Source organism: Columba livia, chromosome 6 (assembly GCF_036013475.1).
Source record: "Columba livia isolate bColLiv1 breed racing homer chromosome 6, bColLiv1.pat.W.v2, whole genome shotgun sequence".
NCBI lineage: Eukaryota > Metazoa > Chordata > Aves > Columbiformes > Columbidae > Columba > Columba livia.
Window position 1 is genome coordinate 18,350,854 of NC_088607.1, and position 21,148 is coordinate 18,372,001.

The window sequence follows — 21,148 nt, forward strand, 5'->3', positions numbered from 1 at the left end:
TCTGAGTGATAAAAGACAGCCCAAGAGTCTTGGGCTATCAGTTGGGATCAACATATTACACTCATTGCGATCTTTTGAGAGATTTCTGTAAGTCAAGAGACTGGATTCTTCCAAAATGTTGCTGTTGAACACTAATACATGGCTGTTTCCTATGAACATAAACATTTGACTTACTGCAGGCCAACCACTGGTTGTGCACCCCAGCTTGATTTTCCCAACATAAAGTGATTAAACTCTTACATTATGCCTTTGAGTTCAGAAGACATGAATTGAGACTGGAGGTCTGGTTGAGTTGGAGCACAGCTTTCCAAGGTCAGTGGTGGAAGCTCCTTTACTAGAGTAATTAAAAACCAAAATGAGCAAAAGCTTTGGAACATGTAGCACAGGGAACAACCTTGCATTGAGTAGGGGGTGGTGTGGTTTCCTTCTAATCTTTCCATCTCTATTTTGTGTCCAATAACATTTACTATGTAAGAAATATATTTATAGCAAAGTTTAATGGGCCAAATTTCACTCCATTTGGCTTTATCTGGGTGCCAGCCAGTTTACTGTGAAGCTGGTGTCCATAAAGTGTAGTGAAGGACTCCATGGTGTAACTGCATGCATATGTGGCTAGGGTTATAGTTCCCGTTAGTAGTTTAGGCCAGATTGTGATCTCACTTATTCCAGTGCAAATCCAGAATAATTCCATGTTGCTACTCCTCATTTACGTCAATTACTTTATGATCTGCCTGGCCCAGTATAAATAAGACTAAGAGTTTTTGGTACCATTGCTGCAACACGTTCTCTTCTGTACTTCCTGAAAGAGGCCACGTTTTCTTAAGAGTTTTATGGTTAGAAACCTAGCTTCAGATTTCTTCTGGAAAAAGACAAGACCAGCTGTGTAGTGCTCCCCAGTAGTATATTGGCGCATCGCTTCAACATTACCCTGTTCCAAGGGCCTGTTTTTCCAGTGTGCTACACCTGGCATATAATTTAGATTAGAATGAAGCAGTACCAAATCTAACCAGTTATATGTTTTCTCTGATTTTGTGTTAGTGTGAGTAATCTTGAGAAACTGTTGAAAATCAGCCACTGATAAACAGCTGGTGAAGCTCAAAACCTCTTCCAACAGTGTGTTAGATCCACATCCTTAGAGGTCTCACCAGTAACTAAAATACTTCACTCTGCTTATGGTATGAGGCTTAAACAAGCAGCAAGACTACAGGGAGAGATAGCTTTCCTTTATGTCAGAAAGCTTCTTTCTTTGGGGGAAAAAATGGTAAGAACTCTTACCCAGTTTCATTATGGGCATATCTCAGCCACAGTAACTTACAGACTGTGATGACAAGCAATGCATAAATGCTTTCTGTGCACAGAAAGGTGAGAGGACCAGTTACGAAGAGTGACAGAGCTGATTCAAAATGCAAAAAAGAAGAGGAGAGGGTTTAAATCAGCTTTATTTCTGCTACTGTCCTCGCCTCCTCTGGCTGCAGGGGCAGCTACACTTTGGTCCTAGCAGGATAAGATTGGGGGTTTTCCTCCTGTAACATGGAATCACACTGCAGGGGAATGTGTGCAACACTGCCCTTGCTCCTTCATAGGTGGCCAGTGGTGTAAAAATTGAGTGAACAAATTGCTTGCTGTATTTGACTAAAGTGCTTTATGAACTAAGACTTGTTTACACACGCGACTGACCAACATGACATCTTCTTGCCTGCTACACCTGTGCTGACATCCGAGCAAAACAGCATAGACGCCAACAGAATTGAACCTGATTCCCTATGTGTAAAATGAGCTCTTATGGAAAGCTCTGCCTGCAGGCAGAGGGAACGTCTTTTATGTGTCTCAAGTTTAGCTGGGTGTCTCACCCAAGCTGGGTCATATAAAACGGGGGGTTTATCCAAAATTTTTGCAGATTTTATTTCTTTAAATGAAAATACTCATATTAAAGCTGAGTTATATTGCACAGACAGAAGGAAGCCTAATGAGACAAAGAAAAACAAACTTTCAATAACTGATTCATGCTGGAAGTTTCTTTTCCCTTATGTCTAGAAGTCTGAACATTTAACTTGGTACAGATGAAAGGAAATCCTGCTGGAGGAAAGGGACTCCATTAGAGCAGGGACTTCATGAAGAAGAGACTTATGGAACTCACAAAGGACTGCATTCAGTCCCAGTGCAATACTGTGATTTTACAACAGGGATTTGTGTCATTTCTACAGGTAAAAATGCTTGGAAGAAAAAAAAAAATAAAGGATTTATTTATTTTTTTTTTTTTAACTGGAAACAATTTGAAGTCAGCTGACTGGTTCTTTTCCTGTCTTTTCTAGCATTTGTATGTGCAATTTTGACCAAACTACTGTTTCTTACGACATCTGTTTCTGGACTAGTGAAAAGGGACACGACACAATGCTGTCAAGCTTGTCTGTTCAGGCTGTATTTCTGCAGTAGGTTTACTGATAGGGAATACCGGATTAGGATATTCGCCCACTCACTGACCCCTGAACTTCTTCCAGTGAAAATGTGTTTCTCTGTCAAACAGCATTCAGATGGGCTTTTGGAAAACATGTATTTACCTGTTTTTTTGGGGGTAGTTTTTCACTAATCAATGCAATCTGTGGGTTACCATTTGTCTACAGAGCATAGTTTGAAAATTACTGGACTAATGCAGCATTTGTGGGATGATCAGGGAAAGCTACATTAGAGGGAGCATGAATGCATCATTTTGTAGCAAAAAGATGAATAAGCTGGCTGTCATTTCTTGGTCAGAGTTCTGTGAATGCTGAAAGGAGAAAGATCATACTGCTAGGAGGCCTGATACACCAGCTCCTTTCTTCCTGCCTTTAAAAGGAATATGATTAGATTGAACTTTACGAAGTTATTCTGGGTGGGATGGTAAGGAAATGGTCTTATAAACTGTTGAATGTCCATGTCAGCTCTGGAGCCAGAAGGGAGCAGTGCGGCAGTTTCAGCAGTTTCCTTTTGTGTTGTGGAAGGGCACTTCAGAAATTGCTTGTTCCTCCCTAAGAAAGCTTCTAACTTTCCAATTTAAACCACAAACCATAGATTTTCTGTGACTGATTTTCATTCATAGTTTTGTGATGTTCAAACCTGTCAATGCAGTGTAATTTTCTATACAACTCCTGTCTGTAGTTTTGTGAGGCCTTTCGATCACACTGTGCTGTGGACATGGTTTGGTTTGAGCTCATGGTTTCAGTAGTCACTAGAAACATAAAAAATGCCAGCTGGAGCCAAACCTGGGGGACATACATACAAAGTAGGACATACAGCTCAGGATCTATGTCTTTCTTGACACTGCAGAAAAAAGTGGAAGAATCATGCAGAATGCAGCTGTGGGATAAGAAAAAGAAAGTTCTTGACTGCACAGATGACACAGATCAGCTTCAGTTCTGAAAGTGCAGGTTTAGGTTCCAGGAAAAGTTCTGTTACTATCTTAATTCCAGATGTTCTAGAAATGTTTGTTACCTCTAAACAGTGCAGTCCTCTAAACAGTGAGTCCTGCAGGCTCTGCCTTTACATGGATTTCCTTTTGCTCAGTTCTGAATTTACCTCCTTTCAACTTCACAGTATTAAAATGAGAGGGGATAGAACATAGTCCACCTACCCTGCTTGTTATCTCTCCACTCTGAGATAAGAAAGCTGATCTTTTCAGTTTCTTCAAACATGAGATTTCCTGTGACCCTGTCTCAAGCAAGAAGTACAATATAGCACAATTTGCACTACACCTTGTCCAAGTTCTAGGCTCATTGAGATGGGAATAAAAATGACATAGCAGTTTGCGAAGACAGGAAAAAATAGTTTTTAACACACTGGTCTTTGTTAAGCCTGATAGTTTCAATTAGCCAGGAGATGACCTATAAAATAGTAAATAATGTTTTGTCAATTAATAAAATTTGTCAAGGTTGTATATTAATTTTCCAGTGAAGCTGATCACTTCAGTGAACTAACAGCACTACTGATTTCAAATACGATCACCAGCAAATGCATCTTCACTGCTTGTTTCCCCAACTGGATTCCAATTTCTACATATATTTATTATTCATAAATACTTACCATACTGCTGTGGGAAGAAATTACGTGCTATTTGTACCCATATACTATAGCTTTTGGTCCTTGAACAGATGGATAAAGTTTTTAAATGTTGGGTTGAACCACTACTGTACAGCACAATTGATTGTGTTTAGGAAAACAAAGTAGTACCATTTAGATATTAAAGAGGCTTAAAAGACACTAGAATAAGTACATTAGTGTTGTTTAGGTTTTCATTGACTACTCCAGTCTTTTCCATATTAAGTATCTTTAATATTATCCATACATATACCACTTCACACAAAATTTTGTATGAGTTTTAATTCATTTAAATATTTTCCACAACACTGGGATGTTCAACAATTAGCTAGTGCATAAAAATTAGAATACGAAAATGACTCAAAAGAGTACAAGTTAGTGATCACACTGAGTGTAGCTAATAAGACAAACAAGTAGTAAAAAAGGATGGAAAGTCTATCTGGTTGTTAAAATTGTTTTCCTGTGAATACCAAAAGACATTCTCTGCAGTCAGGAGTTTAAACATGATTTATAAAAAAATCCTGGCAGGAACATACAAATAAGCAAGCAAACAGCAATGTGTAACAACTACAGACTCTGACTAAAATTCAGGGAACCATCTTCCTAACTTAATTGCCTTATAGCTGGCATTTTGTAGAGATAAGGAATGTTGAGATCCACATTAGAATTATAGGTATTTCTAAATAATTGCAAGGATAGATGTTTAGATGAGAACTGTAAGAAAGACAAGAAATGTCATTCATTGATTAAGCTGATGTCAATAATGCTGTTAGGTGCACTGGAACACAACATTACTTGATAAGTAGCTTGTTAGCAGGATGCAAAAGTTATTTCTGTGCTTTCTTCTTGTCTTTGGGGCAGGACACACAGCCACCTGCTTTTAGCCTTAAATAGATGCATGTGATTGTTTACACTGACCCAGTTGATCTAAACACTGGGTGAAAGAGTCAAGGTACCACCTTTCTCCTGCTCATTCTCCATCCCTTTTCCAGATATTAGGGGAGAGATAGGCACGCACCTCAGACATACCAGGAGCACAGGCAACCCTGACAGACCGGGAATGGTTATTTTGGTATATCTAAATGATGAAATTGAGAAGAGACTTCATCTAGCTCTTGCAGTTTGGAAAACAGACTCTCCCAACTACTGTTAATTCTTCTTTAAGATGTATAATTAGGAAGGTACACAATTTCCAGAGAAGCAGGGGTGTCTTTTCTATCTTTGCATGAATGCTTTGAGGTGGTTCACATATCTTCAATATTGACAGTTGGTGTTTTCTAGGGACCAGAGGAAATCTCTGTGATTTGGAGTTACATCTTAAAAAACAGACACTGCAACCACTAACATTTACATTTGAATACAGGAGAGGAATCCAGAAACCCCAGTGAATTATTCCAGTATCTTAAACTTGCTGAGAAAGAGTTGGGTTCCACAAAACAGGATAGAAAAGTCAGCACATTGAAAGATGGGTAACTTTGAGCTATATATAGGGAACCAATCACTAACCACAGAGATTGAAATAAAGTGCCCACTCCTTTCCAGGGTTTACATTTGGGGAGGTAGCTTTCTTTCCCTGAGAACCTGGTTACTAGAAAACTCACGCAAAAAATGAGAATTCATTGTGAAGCCTCTCCCAGCTGATAGGAACTCAAATCCACTTTTGCTACCCACAACAGCACCATTGCCAATGCTTGTGAATTATTCAGAGTAGGAGAAGGACCTTGCAAGTTCTCCTGTTGGAACTGGGCTCTTGTGCAGTAACCAACCAATGGTTCGTCGGGTCAGACAGATAACACAAGGAGGAGCATCTGTGGCCTACTCATCCCCTCACATGTACATATGCACTCATGCACATATGCACATACACACACTGAGATTTTTGGGCTCTCAATTTTGCATTAGCTACATAAATTATAGTTAAATCCTGCTATGGGTTCCTAAACCCATTATTGGTTCAGCTCCCAAGAGTGTAGGTCCCTTGGGCTTTTTAGAAAATTACAGTCTACCTTTCTTTCTAGGACCATGTTCCCCCACTGGGCTATCTAGAGCTGTGCAGGTGAGCGCTGAGCATCTCCTTTGCTTTGATGAGTGCTGCTTCAGCTGGTGTTTCCATGTGAGGAGACACCCCTTTCCCTTCCCAAGAAGTGCCCTCTGTAGAGATGACTGATCTGGAGGTGGGGATGATGATGTAGAAGTTGGTATCATTTACTTGATATGTCTGTGGGGAATGGCAGCCACCACTGGTCTGTTCCCCAATGATGAGAGCTCTGCCCAGTCTCTTCATTATGTATACAAACTCTTCAGCAGCCCCAGTTGTCACAGCACTGGTGAGGATTATTAGCCCTTTCTGAGAGCCGTATCTCTCCCCTGCCAGGAAGGACAAAAAAAATCAGAAAATGCATCATTTTTCGGAGATTCCTTTGCATAATGGAGTAAGAAAAGACAAGATACAACATATGTCATTCCCTACGTGCTCTTAACAACCAAAGAAGTTTGGAAATTTACTTTGTACCCATGATGGTATTACAAGACTTTTTACACTAGTCCAGCCTCTATACTGTAAAAAAGACTGTCAGCCTATGTGGTGCTCTTGTGCTGTCAGTTTCTGGTTATGAGCTCCAGCAGCTGGGAGGCCCACTCAGGCTCATTGCTGCTGGCTCTTCTGTGGCTTTGACTTTTACAGATCCCATCAGAGGAGTGGGATAGGCAGGTGAGGAAAGCAACATTTTCCACTGCTGCAGCAGGAATACTCCAAGCTCACCCAGCAGCATCTTCAGTTTCACTCTCACCTTTGCTCTAGGAACGTGGCTGTCATGGAGCTTGGCCTGCAAACTACGGAGGCAACATTTTGTGAAATTTTAATTATAGTGGTTTCCCAGAGGCTTTTTATAGTCTATAAACAGAAGCTGTTGCATGGCCTTTGTCCCAAGCCTGTTAACACATACCCCTTTATTATTAGAATCTGAGGCAAATTATCTCATTTTTTTACATAAACCAGCTGACAGGAGTAGGAGTTTTTTTGCACCTTATTTTAAATATATCTGAACATGCTAGATATTTTTTGAGAGCTTAGTTTCTTTGAAAAAGTAGCCAGTGCATCTTAACTGGGACCTGATAACTTCAAAATTACTCTGAACTGTTTTAAAAATGTTATTCTTTAAGTAAGTTACAGCTTGATGTATAATTCTTGTACTAAACTGTAAGAGAGTGGCCAATAGCATGACAATTTTCACACCATTTTTGCTCTTCTCATTTCACTATCCTTTGGAAGACCCTTTTCACAGTAGATGTATATAATACAGGGCCAGATTCAGCTCCTTTGAAGTGGATATGGGTCTATCTGTTCTCTTTGATGGGAACTGGAATGTGTCCATAGTAATCATACCGCTTAGCACAGCCCACCTCTGACTGCCTGGGAAAACAGATGGACCCTGCAGTTTGTGACGAAATTTAACTTTTTCAAGCATGCTCCAAGCCAATAATTGCAGGCAGCATTGTGACACTTTCTTGTTACTGTCTTAGCTTTAGAGGGGAAAAGAAATAAAACCAATGTTTAGGGCTTCTTAGCGCTCTAACTTTATGAGCACTGAAGAGTTCTGCTTCTACATGTTGCAGCATCCTTTCAACTTCAACAGAGAGTGGGGCAGGGTGTGTGTGGGGGTGTATATGCAACATATTGCCAAATGCTCTAAACTCACTCAGATATGAAAAATTTAGTGCTTTTCACTCTCTCTTGCAAACTGGGCAAACTGGGCTATTGTGGATGTTTTCATCTACTGAAATAGTGGATTACTCAGGTAGGAAGTGAGGAGCTACAAGTAACACTATGTATGAGCATTGGAAGAGATATTACTAGATGTCTAGACAGCACAGGATTTATTTTTAATTTTCACAGCTTTTAAAAGCAACAGGTCACAATTGCTGTACACAATATTCAGCTAAACTTCTGGGAACCTGTTTACAAACTTCTGTGCCTAACATACCACATTCCTAGAAGCAATAAACTGTTATTTATAGATGGCATTGAGAGACATGGCTGAAATGCACGTTTTTGTTTTTATGTTCTCTGCACATCTTGAGCTAAACATGGCAGGTGCTTTTATCAACTGAGTTATGCTGTCTAATGGCTCACTTTAAAATACATAAAGAGAGACAATTGAAATTAAAAGCTACTCTAAAAAGAAATCATCATTTTACCTTTGAGCTCTGGCTGGGTCCATATTTCCTTTACTGAGTCACTGGGTCTGTCGTAAACTTTATCCAAGAGAATTTGGTGTCCTCCATCAAAGAAGTATGAGCATAGGATTGGTATAGAAGTTGTGGAGCCTCCAAGATTGTACCTTTTAAAAAATTAAAAATACGAAGGAAACAGTTAAAGATTTGCGACAGACAGTAAATCTCCCTTCCAAATGATGTTCCTTAACATCAGCACTGAAAGAGCTTATGGCTATATTTTGATACTTTTACATTTATTCTCCTCTATCAGCATTTGCACATTTATCAGAGAAACAAAATCTTGTATAAGAGTCTTGGACTGTTGTTGCCCACAACTGACTTCAAAAGCAAACATAAAATTGAATGGTCTATTTTTACTTGATTGAACCTGGAAAAAATTCAGAAAGTGAGCAAAGAAAAAAAATCTGCAGAGGAACATCAGATTCTTTTTATTCTTCTGCTCTGAATAACCCATGCTGTTACTGACATAGGCAGCGTGAGTAAATACCTAAACCCTAATATATAAAAGTAGATCCCAGTTGAAGCAACATATGTTTGTAGAACTGTCATGTTCTTATTTCCTGCTGCACTCAATGAGAATACTTGGTGTTTCACACCTTATAAAATCAGACCTTTTATTTTTGTGCCTAAAGATTGTGTTAGCTGCTTCATTGGTGACAGTCATGTTTGCAAACTTTGGTTGTAGTTTAATTTTACCAGTCTTTGAAGATGAAATTCAATGAAAAGCCTAAGTGTTATTGAAGAATCCCTGCTATGGATACACAAGGTGGAGTATTTTTTGTCTGTCACTTTTCACTAATACTAGAGCACATAGATAGAGCACTGGAAATGTTTGTTCTCTGCTCACTAGTAGGAGATCGATACAATGCTTTCCTGATATTGATGTTAGGAGTGCCTGGCAACAGACAATACAGCAAAAATCTGCTAGAAAGGGAGTTTTGTTCAGTCCAGCCCAGTTTTTTTCACCTCCAGAAAAAGGATTAGACAATCCAAGAGGCCTCTGTCCCAAAGAGTGAAGCTACCTCTTTATTCTGCAACATTTTGGAGCTGTATGCTGGATTCACGTTGTGACTGGCTAGAAATGAAATAAGCCTCTTTAGCGTGTCCTGGATAGTGCTGTGCTGCCAGGAGGTCCTACTGCTGCTGCACAGCCCAGGAGGCAGCTGGACCCCGCAGAGCCCGGCTTCCCGCAGCTGCCATTGCGGCTGAGGTGAGTGGCCAGCAGGTCACTGGGGTGAGGTGGGACAATGCTGGAGAGCTCTTCCTGGGACTGTTGTAGACAGTGAAACTAAAGAAATTTTAGTAAGTAATAATGACTGAGCATTTGCTAGAGTTTAGCTTAACTCTTGGAAGCAAGTACTTCCTTCCTTACAGACTTTCTTCGGTGACATTAGGGAAACTCTTTAGTTTATCAGTGTATCTTCTCAGTTCTCTGAAGGTTAAAAATATGAAGTTCAGGAGTGGCACAGCTGTTCCACAAAGGGTGAAAGACATTATGCATTATGGTTAATCCCATGCAAAATTGACATTATCAGCCTGGCCTTAAAATCATAAGATAGCTTTAGAGAGAATTTCAAAAGGTAAAATGTTTGATGTTGTCTTTTATATGCCTTCAGAGACTGGGTGTCCACTCAGGGGGTTGGAAGTACATTAAATATAAAAAAACTCAAAGCAATCCAAGAAAATAACTATAATGACACTATTTAGTGCCTGGGACATAATTTCACCTTTGCTGTTTTTTTTTGCTCCTGGTCTTGATGTGAGCCTTAGCTTTGGAGAAAACCAGGGCAAGAAATAGGACTGTTCCACTCCTGTCTCAAATCTACTGGAAGATGGAGGTGTCTTTGCCGAATTTGAACTCAATCGTGTGTTTTGTTGGTTGCTGCCCTGCCTCCTCTGTGCTCAGAGTGAGATCTCTCTCTCTGCTCTCATCTTTGTGCTCACATTTTCCTGCACGTGCCATGCCACAAGAATATTAAGATTACCAAATATTGAGAGCCCCATGATGGCAATGGACGTAAGTGGTTCTAGCATTAAAAATTATTTCTTACAAAGGCCTTTTTTCCTTTAGTTGATATTTGTAAGGTTCTGGGCTCACAAAAATTAGGTCTGTACCAAAACAAAAAATGACTTACCAAAATATTTTATGGGAAATGTATATTTGTGATATTCATCTGCGTTGATAGCTGACAACAAATGGATGCCGTCTTTTGGCTCATAGGATATGGAGCATTGTTGACACACGGGACTATCCAACAGAATACTAAGTTGAGAGCAGGCATATGACGCTGCAGCTTGCTGCAGCAAGGTCTAGGAGTGATACAGTACCTTTAAGCCACTTTTGTGCTCTGCACACAAGGGTCATAGGGCTGATTGCCCAGGATAGTTTAGCACTGCAGATATGTCAAACTAAATGTTGTAACACAGCCTTAGCATTGGTATGTTTTTTTGACTGTCCAGTCACTTTACACTGCCTGAAGTAAAAGATTTAATTAAGCCAGACATACCCAGTCAATACAAGGCATATGGAGAGTTAGATTAGAAAGAAATCAGAGAAAGAAAACAGAGAAAGAATCCAAGCCTGCATTCTGCAGCATGTTCCCTAAATCTGCCTGTTTAGTTCTAAACATCTCAAGTGATGGTACAACTTATCTTGAGAGATACTTCCAGACTGTTATAGTTTTCCTTGACTGTTTTCCTTTTCTCATTTAATCCCAGCAATGTTAGCCTGTAAACAGGACAGTAAGCCATGTAAAACTAATTCACTATTACAAATAAAATGCTATTTTGAAAGAGCTTTGGTTATTTGCCATTCAAAGGTTTACCTCATGTCTATGATTAATGCATCTGTGTGAACGATTTTCTTCCAAACATGCTCTAGCAGTAGGTTGGACACCTGGTTTAGAAGTTCACAGTCTCCAAACATATCAAATCTCAGATAGCCGATGTTGTTTTCAAATACATTTGTGTGGAATGAAAATTTAATCAGATCTTCAAATACTTCTGGGGACGGGATCTGAAAGAGTTTAGAAAAACAAAATAAATAATTTGCTGGCATTGATATCTTGGCGCAAGAATTAAAAAGAATTATGTAGGTCAAGTTTACTCCAGGTGGGACATGTGAGGAATGTGACCAAGTCTGAAGAACATAATGAATTATATCAAGATTTTTACATATTAAACATAGGTTAGCATTGACTGCTGCACTGTTTGCCTAGCATAGGATGTATCAATTGCATGCTCAGAATCCGGATCATGCACCTATTCGTCAGGTGGTCAGTTTATTTTTCAAAAATACAGAAATTTCCTTGGACCAAAGAAGCTGAGCAAGCTACAGGAACCACACCCCAGCCTGCAGCATAGACCACTATCCTGGACCTGACACCCGAGCCCCCTTGTTTCCTTTAGCAGTTCTTTCTAAACCAGGCACTTCGGACTTCTGTAATTTCTTGATTGTCCTCAGCTGACAAACAGCTGCTGACTACAGGTGGTGTTGTCCCCAGCCCCTCTTAATGAACCAGTCCCTGTGACAGTGAGGAACCTGATGTGTTGGACATGTGGTAGGATACTCATGAGGCAGACCTGTTAAATCTCTTACATGGTGGCCATGTGCATGGATCCTCACGTGTTAGGTTCTAATTAATTTCATTTTATTTAGCTTATGTTATTAAACAGCAGATTTATTTATTTTTTTTAAATAGCAAAGTGTAGCCAACTAATAAAGTTATCCTTGTAACCCCTATATGAATTGGAGATATAACTACCTAGCTAGCCTGCTCCTATTGCCAAACTTATACTTCACATGCATGTGTTTGAATACAGAAGACTCTCCTTCATCTTAAGGAGATTAAGCTTTGGGATATAGATGACTTACGTGACCTTTTCTCCTCATGGTTACTGTCAAAATAATATTATACTTGCTTTTTCATCACTTGCTGTCTGCTATAGCCCAATCTCAGATAATCCATACTTTTATGACCAAAAGAACAAGAAGTCAGCAGTGAGTCGTGTGCTAAAAGGTGCTCTCCCAAACTGCAACATGCCACAGAACCTGGGAGGCATTCAAGCTTTCTGCAGCTGCAGAGGAGTCAGGCAATCTCCTGCCTTACATGTAGAACCCTTGCCTGGGGTTGCACTCCTGTCAAAAGCAGGTCTGACACAACAGAAAGAGGGTTTCCAAGGTGTTTGACACAGGAGGAAAATCACCCATCATATCACACTTCTGGCTGGAAAAATTTTTAAGTAAAAGAAGGGAGGAGGCTGAGACTGATAGGAGAGAGTCACTGTCCTGAAAAACTGCAGGGTCATGACACTGGCACATGGGCCATGTGCTGCTGGTGCTAAGGGGGTAAGTCTAGCTGCAGAAAGCAACAGCATGCTCTCCTTTGGAAGACAGAGCTCTGTTTGCAGGGTGAGGACAAGCTGGGACAGGATGCAGCTGAAAGTAAGATCCTGCTGCTCAGTCAGGCAGTGTTTACATACAAATTACTTGATGTCAAATATAAACCCTCAGGTGCCTTAGTACGAACATTATAAGCAATGTGGTTAGACTATAGGACCTCCAAGCTAACACCACTCAAGCCAAGGAAGAATGTTTTTTCCTTAGCTATATAGGGTGTCCTGCCCTATTCTGCAGTCTCCTTCCATAATTGAGTGGCCTAACTGGAACAAGTGATGTAACACAAAATAGGACCTGGAATTCTGCCTGGGGACTCATGCATGGAGTTTTATTCCTGATTCTGCCACTGACACATACCCAAAATATGGGCAAACTACTTTTTCAGCTGTGCCTTTCTTGCTTCTTTTCTCCCCTTTCACCTCTCCCCCTAAGTCATTGTGTCTATTTAGATGGAAACTGCATCTTCATAGCTAGTTCTGTGCTGACCATTGTAATGTAACTCTGATTTCCATTAAGGTTGCTAGTGCTGTCAATCACCAGCTGTTAAAATATCATCAACCAACACTCTTGTGCCATTGCAAATCCTAAAATGGGTTTAAGAACCATGAGATCTTGAGGGCTGGGTAGCGGGGTTGTGCTTTTCTCTCTTAGAATAACATTTGGGTTCCTTGTGTACCTTCACAGACTGGAATAGAACTACCCATGCTAGTAGGTCCCCCAGCTGAAGGACTGAGCAGCTATATCCCTGACAACTGATTCTCCCTTGCTCTTAAAATCACCCATATCACTGAGTGATTTCCAGGCAATTCAGTCTACTACGTCACCAGCCTTATTATTACAAAGATGTTTTTAACATCTAGTGTAAACAATCTAAGTTCACTACTTTCTACAGTTCAAGTGCATTACTTCTTGGCCTTTTTACCATGAACAAGAGAACAGATTATTCTCTTCATGTTTGAAACAGACTCTTACATATCTGGAGACTGTTTTCATGTCTCCTCTCAGTTTTCTTCTCTCTGGAATAAACAACTCAAATCTTTTAAACTGTTTCAAGATGACTCTTATTCAGTCTTCTCTTTACTCCTGTTCCTCCTTCCTGCTATTTTCCCACTTGAGCCACATCTTTCCAGAAAAGCATTGCCCAACACTGTGAATAGTATAATCTAGCTGAATTTTCTTTAGAGCTGAACGTAGCAGAAGACTTCACATGTTTTACTGATTATATTCCTCCTTATCCATTCCAGTTTGATCATTATTATTTTTCACTGCAACAACTTAACTCTATTGACTTGTACTCAGCATATGAACTCTGAATAACCCATGTACTTTTTTACAGCACTCCTCCTAAACAAGTTGTTTTCCTCCAGGAGTTGTGCAGTCAATTACTATAACCCTAGAAACTATGTAAGAACCCTGCATGTGTTCTTATTTAACACCATCCTGCTTTTCACATATAATTTCTCCACTTTTTACAGAACTGTACTTTGAATCCTAATCCTGTCCTCCATTGCACCAAGACAGCCAGGATGGGGGCGTTACGACAAGCAAAAGCTGAAACCATCTGGAACAGTGCTCTGGAAAGGATTAAAAGAGGTTATTTAAGGCGCTCAGTCCCCATTGAGGGTGTGCAGGGCAGAGTGAGAAGCTGTATTTTCACCCTGCAAGGGGCAGCACTGCACAGCAGTGTGTAAGCCTGCTCTGGTGATACACAGCTTGAAATAGACTCATTGCAAGCTAGTGAGCAGTTATTTTCTAGTCAGTGCCCTGGAAGATTACATTGGAAAGGAAAATTCGAAAATATGATTCATGGCTAAATTTCAATTTTCATCCAAAACCCATTTAAAATCCTTAAAACTCATGGTCAAATCTACTGTAACATTAAATAAAATGGAAAAAAAATGAGCACAAATGGACCTCTTTAATGGTATTGTAAGTGCAAGCTGCATTGAGCTTGAGTGCTAGTATCAGAAGATGAAAAGTACTAGAAAAAGAACAAAAGTGATTAACACAGTGTCATATTCTTTTCTGCACTAAATACAAGAAGCAAGCATTAATTGCAAAAGGTAGAGTCAAAGGAAGTTAAACACAAGACTTCTTTTTGGCTTGCATACACTTGTGTAGTTCCACTGATTTTACTGTGGTTATGTTCATATAAATCAGCATCATATGAGCCCACTTTTTCCACTTGTTAGCAGTAGTTGTAGCAATTGGTCATCCATCTTGACACTTTGGGGCTGAGCATTTTGATTTCACTCATCAATGAAGGGACATCTGCAAACTTTACTCCTTTCTAGTGAAACATCTGTAATTATTGTCTACTTCAGAATGGACAATGCTCTGCTATAGATACATATCATTTATTTGGGAAAAGGAGGATTTCAAACACAGGAACTATTTTTTTCATAAATGATTTTTTTTACTATGATCATAATTTTCAGCTGCTTATCTAAAACATTAATGCAAAAATTCTCTTAAGTGTGAAGACTGCATTAAAAGTATTTTGGCATTATCAAGGGGCCAAAAGAGTCACTCAGGGAGACTCTTGTCACTTAAAACTGATGTAACACATTTGCCAAATCAGGCAGCATTACTTCCACAGGTAGTCTACAAAACTCAGGTATTCATAAACACAAATATTTCAGTATGAAACAGAAGGTATAACTGGAGGGAGAGAGCAGCAAACAGAAGAATAAGGAGTAGGGATTATTAAACTGCCCATCAGCAAGTTTACGGACCTCTGCTTTACAAGCAAAATGTTATTTTCTGAATCACAAACAATATATACAACGTCTTCTGCTGGGAAGTCTGGCTTTGGAATGTGGCATTCATGCAGCAGACAGTTCCGGCTAACACTGACCTTGCTGCTGTCATAAAGGAGACATATTAACTACCCTGTACTATGCTTCAACAGCTATTCTAGTGTAGCAGATGCAAAGGTCTACATGCATTTCACTCATCTGTCTCCTATGTCCCATCCCATCCTTCCTGCAGTTATTCATCATCACTTTCACTTAATTGTGTTGGATCTGTTTCACTGTCAAGGTCATAATCAAGAAAATCCCACTGTCAAGGGAAAAGGTGGCCTGGAAGGTAGGTAGCACAAAAGAAAAACTAGCTCCTAGGTTTTTGAGGAATAAATGTGACACAGATTAAAAGAGCCACTATGTCCATGTATAGGACTGTCAAAAAAATTACAAATGCAATTAGTATCATCATGTAAGCTTCACTGTCATTTTAAGGCATTTTCTCTCTGGGGTGTTGGTATGGAGTATTTCTGAAATGTTCCACAGAAAGCATCCCTCTTGGGCCTGCAAAAACAAGGCAACAAATGAAGGTACTCTTGTTGCCCAATGTTCTGTGGAATACATGACTTTTCTTTTACCTCTGTCACAAGGAGAAGTCTTTATTTCAATGACTTCAGTGTCTTTGTTCAGTCACCCTCTTTCACCTTAACATGTCTTAACTGCACTCTCTTGTCTCTCTGCCTCCCGATTTCCTCAAGAACTATGAGGGAATGCATAGACCTTTGCAAATTATTTTAGCCTCATATTTTAGCCTGTGCGTTTCCTCTGCTATTTATACATCATTTCCCCTTGAAGAAATCTCGCATTTGTCCTGATGTGATTTCCGTCTTATGGATGTATCCCTGACCTTTTCCAATAATTTTGCTTGACAAAGAACCGAGGTAAACAGAGGCATTCATTAGTATAATGGCATTTCCTCACTGCTTTTATCAGGATCAGAATTTCACATCGTATGACAAATAAGATGTTTATCTTGTACATCTTGTTCTCAGCATTCAAGGTCTGAATGAAGTAAGTAAGGTTTTAATAAGCAAAAATAGCCCACAATATCTGTTAACAGCCTTCTAGTGAAAATAGCAACTAATTTGCAAGATGGGCACACTTTGTAGAATGGGGGAAAATTATGATAAATCAGTACTGATATGTTGCTAATAATTTAGTAAGGGGCTCTGTCAGAAACATCTTTAGGGTGAAGTTTTTTACACCCAACAAATGCAGGAGGGAAAGAGAGTGATGGAATAGAAAAATTCCTTAGTTATTATTTCCTTTTAAACTTAGAGCTAAGAATGGGCCAAGCATCTCTTGGTTAACAAGCTTGAAAAAAAATGTCCTCCCCTGGCAACGCTTAGACTTCGACCTTGATGTTGCAGATAATACCACAAAGATCATGCCCATTTTAAGTCATGCATGCCAAAAACTTCAGAGGGTGTAATCCCACAAACTTCCTCCCCCAGGAAGCATTTAATAGTTACCTGACACTTGGCATAATCTGGTTCATTGCAAAGGCAAATGCATTCTCTTCAAAAAGTAATCTTATGAGTCCTTGGAGAAAAGATGTCTCTGATAGCCATGCTAGAGCAGTAGCCATAAAGGAGCTAACTTCATCCAAGAAAGGGATCAGGTTATCCTAACCATTCCTTTAATATGAAGATGGAATTTTAACAAGTGCTCCTGGGAGCTCCCTCCAGCACAACAATGAACAAGAAAGATTGCCAAGACAGACCAGTGTATAAATACCCGAGCTCAGAACAAAGCACAGACTGTTACGCAAACCACACAGCAAAAGCAAAAGTAGATTATTAAAAATCAATATCTCCCTGGGGTCACCTAACTTCTATCCAGATACTTCTTCCAAAGCATTTCTAGGTCACTAGGTAACTTTCTGATGCTGAGCATAAGATGCTATCAGAACAACTTTCCACTGCCACTACCAAAAGAGTTGCTTATTATTCTGGTGTGACAGAAGTCAGGTACAGCAATTTTATACAGAAATATGCATTAAAAACTATATGGCCACATGTTTTGTGAGTGTGTTCATTTACTGTGGTCCAAGAAAACTTTTCTTAAATTGCAAGCACAGTTTGTAACCAGTGGGTTTCTGCATTAATTTATTACAGCTTGAAAAGCTGTAGCCACTGAAAGGGAGGGGATCATAGAGACAATGAGATATTTTCCCTCTAACTGTGAAGCCCTGCATATTTGCTTGTGGCAGATGGCAACTGAAAGAGATTCACAGCCTGAAGGTTGCTCCCAAAATGCATGCATCCAGAATTACCATCTACTACCACAAGCTGCTACCCTACTTTGCCTTAGCATGAGAGAGAGCTCGGCCTCCAAAACCTACTCAGACACTGGCTTCTCTTCTGGATGCAGGTAAATTCTGGTGGCTTTATGATATGTACTAGAAACAAGATAGGACATTTGACTCAGTTTTCCCATTCTATCTGGCATCAGCATAGCTGGGTACAAGAGAATGGTACCTGTTTTGGCATGATCCCTGGGATGCTGTCCTTGGCATGTTCAGGGATGTAGAGTAATTTCAGGTGCTCATCATCAGAAAGATCCTGCAAGGTGGCAGTCACCTTCCTGGCCAGCTCCTCTTCTGTATTAATCCTTTTATAACTGTTTTTGCTGATGTTCTTGGTGAGGTTGGATGCTATAATGGTCCCAGTGTCCACAAAGGCATAATTATCTGCCACAAGCTTGCCTACAGTTTGCAGTGTCTGTGGTACCTGGGCACGCAGGTTGGCAATGTGCTGAGCTACAGCCATGGCTTCACTGGCCTGGATGGTGATGTGTGGCTCCACCCCAGACACACTCCATACTTTGCCAGTGACTGGGCTGAGCACTACTTGGCTGGGGATGGAAGCATATAGGGAACTGTTACCAACACGATAAATGCCCACTGAGAGGGAACCACCTACTGTGGGCTCACCAATAACTGTGGCTCGGTGTAGATCCTTCATTGAGCGAGTAAAAGCTTCAGCTGCTGAGCCACTCATATGACTTGTTAGGATATAAATGTCCTTGAGGGAGCCGTATCTCTTGCCAGTGACTTGCGGGAGAGTCCACACCTCTGTGCTGTGGGAGGTACTACGATCGAAGACAGTGTAGAGGTGTTGCCGAGGCTCAGGTTCAAAGAAGTAGGAACAAAGTATTGGGATGGCAGTGGAGTAGCCACCTGTGTTGTACCTCATGTCAATAATCATGGCATCCGTGTCAACCAGCTTGTTCCATACCATCTGTACCAACTGGGGTCCAATGGCCTTCACTGTTTCTGCCTCAGCCACCATATCAAAGCGAAGGTAGCCCAGGTTGCCTGGCAATACCTCAATTTTGAAGAGTGCCTCAATGATGTAGCTCAGCTCCTCCGGGTTGGGAATCACGTTGGGAAGCTGTTCTTCTGATGCTGGTTCCACATGGCTGTGGAAGACATGAAGTCGATGGTCCCCAGATGCCTCCTGCAAGTCACTGGTAAGCTGGGAAGCCAATGTCTCAAAATCTACAGCTGATCGATAACCTCCTTGGGCCCGTTTGGTGCTTAGCATAGCACTGGCCTTAGCAGCCACTTCTGGGATGGCATAATGAGCCTCCAGTAGTTGCCCAGTACCCTCCAAAAGTACTCCCATGTTCTTGTGGAAAGCCAGCACTTCTTCAGCCTTCTCCAATGCATCATCAGCCAACACTATGGCATCAGGCACAACTCCTCCACCCATCCAGCTTTCCCCATGGTTGTCAATGAAGGTGATAACAGGAATTGTGATAGTTAGGCCATGGGTTATTCCCTGTTCAGGCTGCAGCAGAGGGAAGGTACGTGTATGTGAAAGGCTTCCTGCTGTGATCTCACCAATCAGAGTGGCACGGCCCAGGGACTGCATGAGGTAAGCAAACTCCTCAGCTGCTGTAGCAGTGTGGTGGCTGGTGAGCAGGTAGATGCCACGCTGAGCCCCATAGGGCTGACCCAGCAGTTCTGCTTGGCTATTATGCTCCTGTGTATGGTTGGTGCGCCTGTCATAGGTTGTGAAGAAATGGACAGGGCCAGCAGCAGGATCTTGGAAATAGGAGAGTAGCACAGGCACACCAGAGGAGGAAGGGCCTCCAGGGTTGTAACGCAAGTCCATGATCAAGTTCTCTGTATTTTGAAGGGGTTCCCACACTTTGTGGACAATGTAAGGTCCAAGCTTAGCAAGCACAGAGGCATCAGCAAACTCGTCAAAGCGCATGTAGCCAACATTGCCTGGCAACACTGACACCTTGAAGACAGTATCCACCAAGGCATGCAGCAGTTGCTCATTGTCAGGTAAGTTGGCTGCCACTGCAATCGGCTTCTCAGCAGGGGGGGCAGCAACTTCACCTGCCATCATGACTCGGACCAACAGACGGGGGTCTTCAGATGACGTCTGCATCTCAGTGTTGAGCTTGGTGGCCAGGTCCTCTGCTGACTGCACAGAAGAGAAGTCAGAGGTGACGAGGTGCCGCAGCAATGCTGGCACCCGCTCCACTAAGCTGTAGTAGTCCTTTAATAAGCTGGTGAGGTGGCTCATGGTGTCAGGTACTGCTCTGCGCACTGCCAGGATGTCCAGTGATTTCTGCAAGGCTTGCTCTGCCTCAATAGCCACACATGGCGTCACTCCACTCACCTCCCAGCTCTGTCCACCCCCGCTCAAGGGGCTCACAGATCGTGATACAGGAACTCTCATGTAGAAGTTGGAGGGGCCAATACGTAGCTTCTGGATGTCCAGTGAGCCCCCTGCTGTCTTCTCCCCAACAGTGATAGCCCTGTTCATGTGTTTGAGGATATAAGCCACATCTTCAGCCACTCCTGTGGTGTGGCGGCTGATCAAAACAATGACATCCTTGTCTTTGCTATATCTCTCTCCCAATACCTTTGGCAGTGTCCAGATCTCTGTGGTGGTGTTGGAGGGCCGGTTGTATACAGTCTCAACATGCAGCATCTTGTCTGCTTCATGTAAATATGAAATTATGAAAGGAAGGCCAGAAATCTGTCCTCCAGTGCTGTGACGAAGATCTATCACCAGGGCAGATGTCTCTATCAGTGTCTTCCACACCTTGTCGACCAGAAAAGCTCCAACTTTCTCCACAGCTTCCTGTCCTATGATATAATCAATCCTCAGGTAGCCAATATTACCCTCCAGCTTGTCATACATAACCACATGTTCAATAAGACTCAGGAGTTGTTCACGAGTGGGCGAAGTCTCAGCTTCTTGTTTGGGATCTGCGTGCGGTGATGGCTCATAGGAAATCACCAGTCTTGGGTCATTCAGAGCACCCTGCACTCCAGCTGTCAAGACACTGGCCAGCATTTTTGGATCTGAGATGTCCAGGATCTCCCCGCTCTTTATTGCTTGTTCAATGGCTTCTTGCATTCCCACTAGGTTTTCAGGATAGCAGTAGTTATCCAGAAGGACTTTAGCCATGTCCAGCACTAGAGTTGGCTGAAAGATTTCCTCAGAAGTTGTGCTGCACATGATCAGTGCTGAAAATAGGAAAGAATATGTCCTGATCATTTTGTCTTTGTATGGAATAGAAAATAAATTGTACTTAGGAGAGAAGTCAGAAGCTCTTATTGATCAAGAAGAACATAGCTCTCCGCTGACTCTCTGTTTGTGAATCACAC

General features: G+C 41.3%; 1 protein-coding gene across 1 annotated transcript; it reads right to left on the minus strand.

The window, feature by feature from the left end:
- Positions 1-4,283: 4,283 nt before the first annotated feature.
- Positions 4,284-21,148, minus strand: RBP3 (retinol binding protein 3). Its single transcript, XM_005497989.4, has 4 exons — positions 17,991-21,148; positions 11,133-11,323; positions 8,269-8,411; positions 4,284-6,438 (listed from the first exon to the last, which is right to left on the minus strand). Exons 1-4 carry the CDS (start codon positions 21,036-21,038, stop codon positions 6,110-6,112), a joined length of 3,711 nt encoding a protein of 1,236 aa, XP_005498046.4. The 5' UTR covers positions 21,039-21,148; the 3' UTR covers positions 4,284-6,109.

Bases quoted from the DNA above. Each gene is read 5' to 3' on its own strand.
- RBP3 (XM_005497989.4), bottom strand. From the start codon at position 21,038: ATGATCAGGACATATTCTTTCCTATTTTCAGCACTGATCATGTGCAGC. The intron at 8,412-11,132 runs GTAAACCTTTGA...ATTTTTTAAAAG, and splicing joins GCATTAATCATAGACATGAG to GTACAATCTTGGAGGCTCCA. The intron at 6,439-8,268 runs GTAAAATGATGA...CCTTCCTGGCAG, and splicing joins GACCCAGCCAGAGCTCAAAG to GGGAGAGATACGGCTCTCAG.